The following is a 6,349-nucleotide window of genomic DNA, read 5'->3' as shown; positions in this document are numbered from 1 at the left end:
ATCACATTTAGAGGATGTTAAACCATAAAAATGAAATCAAGAGGAATTTCCCAAATAGCTACTTTATTTTAAACAACAACTGTACAAAATACATATACAAAACATGTTTTAAAACAGCAAGAAAGGCAATTTAAACACAAAACAAATGTTACCACCATACACATTTTTTTTTTGCTTACATCACAACAGCTGTACATTTCATCATATAAAGTGTTCACTGATTATGAGAAAAAGATATTTTAATTGTTAGGTTAAAATTTCACATTACAATCCATGTTCACGCGGGTATTTTACAGCAACCAACTACTGAAAACTACAGATAGAGAGCTAAAACATGTGTTTTTTTTCTCAAGGTATTAAAACAAGGCATTTACAGCATAAACTTGTAACACTTTACAATAAGGTCTCATTTGTTAACATTAACTAACATGAACTAACAATGAGCAATACATTTGTTACAGTATTTAATTATTCATCTTCGTTAATGTTAGTTCAAAGTGCATTAGTGTTAACAAATACAACTTTTGATTTAAATAATGCATTAGTAAATGTTAAAAAAATTATCTAAGATTATTAAATGCTGTAGAAGTATTGTTCATGTTAACTAATGAAACCTTATTGTAAAGTGTTACCTATAAAACAATTGTTAAATTACCTTCCCTTAAGTATACCACAAAGATGCAAATGATACAGACATAAACATCTAAAATGACTAATTATTTTCATCTCCTTCATAATTTCGCAGTGAACTATCTGCTAAAATTGAGCTCTGCTAGGAAATCAATGCCACTGTGAGAAAACAGCCTCAGCTGATGATGCTATTCACAATATATGTGACAAAAGCAACAGACGCATGTTTACTCTGGTTTTAGACTGATAAATGTGGGAAGTGGGTGTCAATCGTGGCTTGCTGAAATCCTAAAGTTCAGGACTTGAATCTGCAACACCCTTAAATCTAGTGTCAGGGTTAGGTGTAAAATGATGATTTGAGACTCGGGTCATTTTATACTCCTTGGGCAGAAATTGGGCAGGATACTTTAGAGTCACAATTGTAAAACTGAGCATACAAGTGAAACCGAGAAGTAATCAACTGCCCATTTTTTTTAGAGTGCAGTGTGAGTATCAATTTGACACCCGTTCTTGGAACAAGTTTTCCAGAGTGATGATTTGGCAGTGATGCATGTGGTTGTTGCCACAGTGACCACAGTAGTGCTTTGAGTCCACAAATCTTCAGAGTGGAAGTACCAAAGAATTCACCCCTGAGCTCACACACTCAATCACATCCAAATCTACCATCAGCATCACCCTTTCATGTTCAATCAACCATTCAATTGTCTGTCCATGATTGCTATAGGAGCATCATGGCACCTGCACAGGACTGGAATGGGGCCTATTTTGGTCTTCAGCCGACATACTCTAGTTTGGAAAGTTATGAATAAATCTGCAAATTAAAGTCTGTGATTGTCAAAATGCTGTTTTCATGTGGCCACCACTCCAGGCTACTCTGAGGCACTGTGAAACTGCTGACACTGCAAATGAAGCAACCCAATCAACACAAACCAATGAGGAGCTAAGCACTTGCCAATGTGCCTTTACAAGCTGGCGAGGACTCTTTAAATGACAACCTCTTCCTCTCGGGCAGGAGCTCTTCGGCGGCTCCGCGGATGTCGTCCAGCTCTGTGGTGTAGTGGTCTGGGCTTTCTCCGTTGGAGGTCTCCTTGATGACACTGTACGTGAGGGCCACGCTGTAAGTGGGGGGCTTCTCGGAGCGCTGGGGCCCGCAATGGCACAGTTTTTGGAAGGCGGCGCGAAACTTCTGCGACATGGCATTGTAGATGATAGGGTTGATGGCGCTGTTCATGTAAATGCAGAGACGGCAGAACAGAAGGAACCAGGTGTCCAGATAGGCGTCCTTGAGGAAGGAGTTGACCACCACCAGCGTCCGATAGGGCATCCACAGCAAAGCAAAGAGAATCACCACCACTGCCAGCATCTTTGTCACCTACAGCAGACAGCATGACAGATGTTTTTAGTTATTGTATGTAACTCTCTGATCCCTCATAATTGCATTTTTGAAAACCAAAATCCTCTTTAATCTCATTCTACAGATCAACATAATTATATTAAGGTAACACAGTGTCCTTGCTACATGTTACATGTACTTACCATAGTAATAACAGTAAATTATGCATAATTACATGCAACTAACCCTCAACCAAATCCTAATCCATCCCTATAGTTCATTACTCAGTGCTTACATATATATATTTTACACTGTAACAATGACACCTTAAAATAAAGTGTAACCTATATTATACTATATGTATTATAAGCCTCAACAGTGTTTAAGTGAAATATGGGTTTTGCATTTATTGTGTAGCTACCATTAATAACTTTACAACATTTATGTTGCTCCTTTTTTCAATGCAACTAATTAACGTGTAAGATCAAAGTGTGAATGTCTGTGAAAATGGGTGACATGTTAACTAACAGGATACCTGTTTTCTAATTAAAGCATGCTCATTTTAATTTACCACTCAATCTTAGCCTTTTTCAACAGTATAAACATGATTATCACGGTACAGCTGTTGTATTGTTTGCCAGATTGTTTGCCAAATGTGTTAACACACCATAACATGTCATGGTTCATTTATGGAAAACACATTTGTAGAGCCTGAGCAAATTCATAGCTTAAAGACTGATTTTATAAAGGTCATAAGAGGCTATGTGTCTCTCCATGTTGGACAACCAGGCAAAGAGCCTTAGGGCAACACAAGTGCAGTCGTTCCGAGTTCATCAGATGGCGCCTGGCTTCACTATGCATTTGGACCTTTACCTGCTCGAGGCTATGTGAGCCGTGAGCCGTCACAACAAAACATCTTTTTTTTTCAAATAGGCTAACTGGCAAACGCCTGATGTGTTCTGGTTCGGGGTCACAAATGTTTCCTGCACTACCACAACACCGCTACCGAATCAACAGCGCAACCTGCGTAGTCCGTTTCCCGAAAAAAATGACTCTATGCAACGACTCTTTAGTGTGAATCTATGACCAATATTCCGAATCTCGAAAGAATGACTCTAATGAATCGGTTCTTTTAAAACACACATCGCGACCAGAGCCGTTATATTCCCAAATGAATCTGATGAGTTGAATGAGATTTCTTTTTAGCGAATCAAAAACGCGATCAAAATCTCGAACGAATTTGAACGCTAGACGCAAAATTGCTGAAGCGCATGTATAAAGACGTCTCTAAAACGACTTTGAACAACATTTTTGCAATAATTGTATCACATTTACTTCAGATTTGTTGTTACCCTAGATGTAATAAGAAATGCATTTATTTATTTGTGTAGGCTATTCATTAATTAAAAAAAAATCTTCAAATCTTTCTCTAAGTTGTAACTAATCTTTAGTAAATTGAACAGTCAAACCGTTTAGAGGAATTGGAACCAGAATTATTAAACTCCGATTCACATTCCAAACCAGTGAATGCTGCTATAGAACTTATACCGCAGGCTCCCCATGCGCACAATTACGCACAAAGTTATGCGTTAAAATCAACACTTTACCTGTCTGCGAGAAGCAGCAGTCGTGCTGCTGGAGGAACTCCTGGAGTTCCCATGCACGGACGACTGCTTTTTCCAGTTTCTTCGACTTTCCTTGGGATCCAACGGCAATGGGTTGAGGAAAAGAATTCTTGCGATAAATCCGTATAGAACAGTGGCCAGCAAAAGAGGGATAACGTAGAACACTGCATAGTCTGTGAAATATATTGGCAAATACATGTTTCTGGATACTTTGTATGCGCATGTCACGAGGACAGCGTTGTCAAAAACAACTTCTGTCGTGTCGGAAAGATAAAACCACATAACGCAATAGAGGGAAGTTAAAACCCAAACGAGAACAATGATCTTCTTGGCTCTGGAGAGGGTGCACATAAACTGTGCTTTTATCGGGTGGCAAATGGCAATGTAGCGCTCAATGGTGAAGGCTGTGATGGAGCAGGATGACGCGTTGATACCCAGGTACTGAAAATAAGTGATGGAGAGGCACCCGGCGTATCCGTACACCCACTGGCCGCCGAACAGACTCTCGGTGATGTTGGGCAGCCCCGCTGCCGTCAGGACCATGAGGTCGGCAACTGCCAGACTCACCAAGTAACAGTTAGTTGGGGTACGCATGTGCTTGGTCGTTAAGACCACAAGAATGACCATAATGTTGCCAACAATTCCAACTCCACAAATAAGGATCACTAATAAGATGCTCGCGACCTTGTATTCGACAGTATAATCAGTCCATATCGAAGTAGTGTTGTTGTTAAATTTGAATATAGTGCCGTTATCCATGCTCCACTTGTGTTTGTTTCCTTTTTTCCCGCAGAAATCACTTTTCAGCTCTCCAGGACGCGCGCAAAAAGGTCATATTTCAGTATCCCAGAGAAAGAAAATTCAGTAAAGTTAAAATGTCCGTTTTTAATGTCCTTCTGGAAACAAAACACACGCTCCAGTCACAGCAGGCTTTAGACCTCAGAGATGAAAATTAACGTAGTTTCGTTTGGTGCGAAGCCAAGAATGTGTCCGTGGTAATTTGTGTGATATATAAAAATCCTTTCCCTATGTGCATAACTGCAGAGAGCTGACAGAGGTGTTGCACCGCCCAGGGCTGACCAGGCTGATATGGTCTGAGACCGTGGTAACCCTAATACGCGACCGAGAGCGTTAGTAGCACGTTGTGCAGTGCGTAATGCCGAAGCAAGCAAGAGAGGAAGTGTCTGATCAATTATGTGGTTCTCACCTAAACTGTCCCCCAAAAGCGCAATTTCACGTTCTAATTAAAATGTTCCTCTGCAATATGGTTTTTGTTTAAAAGTCAGTTTGCTTTGTTATATCAGAACTGATAGTGCTTCCTTTGACGCAGTTTGTTTCAAGGGGCATGATAAGGTTACAGATTGATCCAAGCCTAGGAAGGCTGGCCAAGTTTGATTTCACCAGCAAAATGCAGGTTTACACCCATGAGAGCCATTATTGAAACTTAACTGAGTCTATTGATGCAGGTCTTAAAGGGCTTAACAGTCTTCTGTGTATTCATGATGAGAGAAAAATCACTGGGATTAATCTATGGGTTATTGTGCCTTGAGCTATGATGTTTAACATATTACAGTTGTTATTTGACATATTGTGACATTATTTGTACAAAAAGGTAAACTGAAATCGTTTTTGAGGAAGTGGAAAAAAGCTATAGCTTTATCTGTGCAGACCTTTTAGCTTTGCTAACATTCAAGTTAGCATGAAACAGAAGTTGTTCTTCCCCTGTGATGTAGCCTATATCCGAGTGAGGCAGCTTTTAAAAAAAAAAAAAAAAAAAAAGTGGGGTGTGACTTGATTTTGTCCATCGGGAATAGAATGGATTGTTGTTTGCTATTGGTTGATCTCATGTGATTGACAGGTTGTCCCGCCCTTTCTCCAGTAAACACATCATCAGAAGAGGAGATGACATTGCAAGTGCGAGGGGAAGATATTTTGATTAAAGATTACGAGGGCACATGAACTTTGTAAAAAAAAAAAAAAAGCTCTGTCATGAAAACTCTGAGTGTTTGGCATGGTAATGGATATGACATTGTTGATATGTTTGGTCTTGGCGGAATAGATCTGCTACGCTGCTGCTTTTGGCCATTGCTGCTGCTACAGAGTAAGTACAGGACTTGCTACTGCCAATACATATATGACACGCTGCTGTGAGCAAGTAAGCCATGCTGCTGCTCTACAATATAGCATACATGAATTACCCATAGCAGATCTATACAGGTGGAGCTGGGGAAGGTGGAGGGTTTCTGAAGGCGTACTGCAACTGCTACAGCAAATGTTGACTAAGTAAGGTTGAGCAGCGAGCTCATTGGCTACTGATACAGAAAGAACCAATCAGCTGTGCCCTATAGAGAATGATGTGATTCCAAACAGATTGAGTTAAGAACTTGTCAGCCTGCGCCATCTAGAGTTTCATTACAGAACTTTGCATATATGCACAGATAAATAAATAAAAATGAACAATGCAATATTCCATAAAAAAAATTTGTTAGCTTTGATTTTTATGCTGACTTTAAGCAGTTCATCAAGGACCAATTGTTTTTTTTTTTATGTTTGATTGAGGCATTTTAGTATTCTTAGATTAGTATTATTTCTTAATGTGTTGTTAAATCTTTATCAAAAGCATGACAGTGTCATTCATGTCACAGAAAATAATTAAATAATTTTTTGACAGCTTTTGTGCTCTCTCGAGACTTGACACCGATTGCTTTATATTCTTGGGAAGAGTAAATAACAGAACTTTACAACTGTCAAATCCTCTGGA

At 39.4% G+C, this 6,349-nt stretch overlaps 1 protein-coding gene across 1 annotated transcript; it reads right to left on the bottom strand.

Annotated features, from left to right (window-relative positions):
- Positions 1–1,282: 1,282 nt before the first annotated feature.
- On the bottom strand, positions 1,283–4,705 carry trhra (thyrotropin-releasing hormone receptor a). The gene is made up of 2 exons (XM_056256793.1): positions 3,571–4,705; positions 1,283–2,002 (listed from the first exon to the last, which is right to left on the bottom strand). The coding sequence occupies exons 1-2, from the start codon at positions 4,345–4,347 to the stop codon at positions 1,571–1,573; spliced, it is 1,209 nt and encodes a 402-aa protein (XP_056112768.1). The 5' UTR covers positions 4,348–4,705; the 3' UTR covers positions 1,283–1,570.
- Between the last annotated feature and the right edge of the window lie 1,644 nt (positions 4,706–6,349).

The sequence above is a fragment of the Rhinichthys klamathensis genome, unplaced genomic scaffold, assembly GCF_029890125.1.
Source record: "Rhinichthys klamathensis goyatoka isolate OS25496 unplaced genomic scaffold, OSU_Roscu_1.1 h1tg000006l_1, whole genome shotgun sequence".
Lineage (NCBI taxonomy): Eukaryota > Metazoa > Chordata > Actinopteri > Cypriniformes > Leuciscidae > Rhinichthys > Rhinichthys klamathensis.
The sequence above is the reverse complement of the archived record's forward strand: the minus strand, read 5'-3'. Positions and strand labels throughout refer to the sequence as shown.

Excerpts from the sequence above, each read along its gene's own strand:
- trhra (XM_056256793.1), bottom strand. The coding sequence starts at position 4,347 with ATGGATAACGGCACTATATTCAAATTTAACAACAACACTACTTCGATA. Across the intron at positions 2,003-3,570 it reads CTGCTGCTTCTCGCAGACAG|GTGACAAAGATGCTGGCAGT; the intron begins GTAAAGTGTTGA and ends TGTCTGCTGTAG.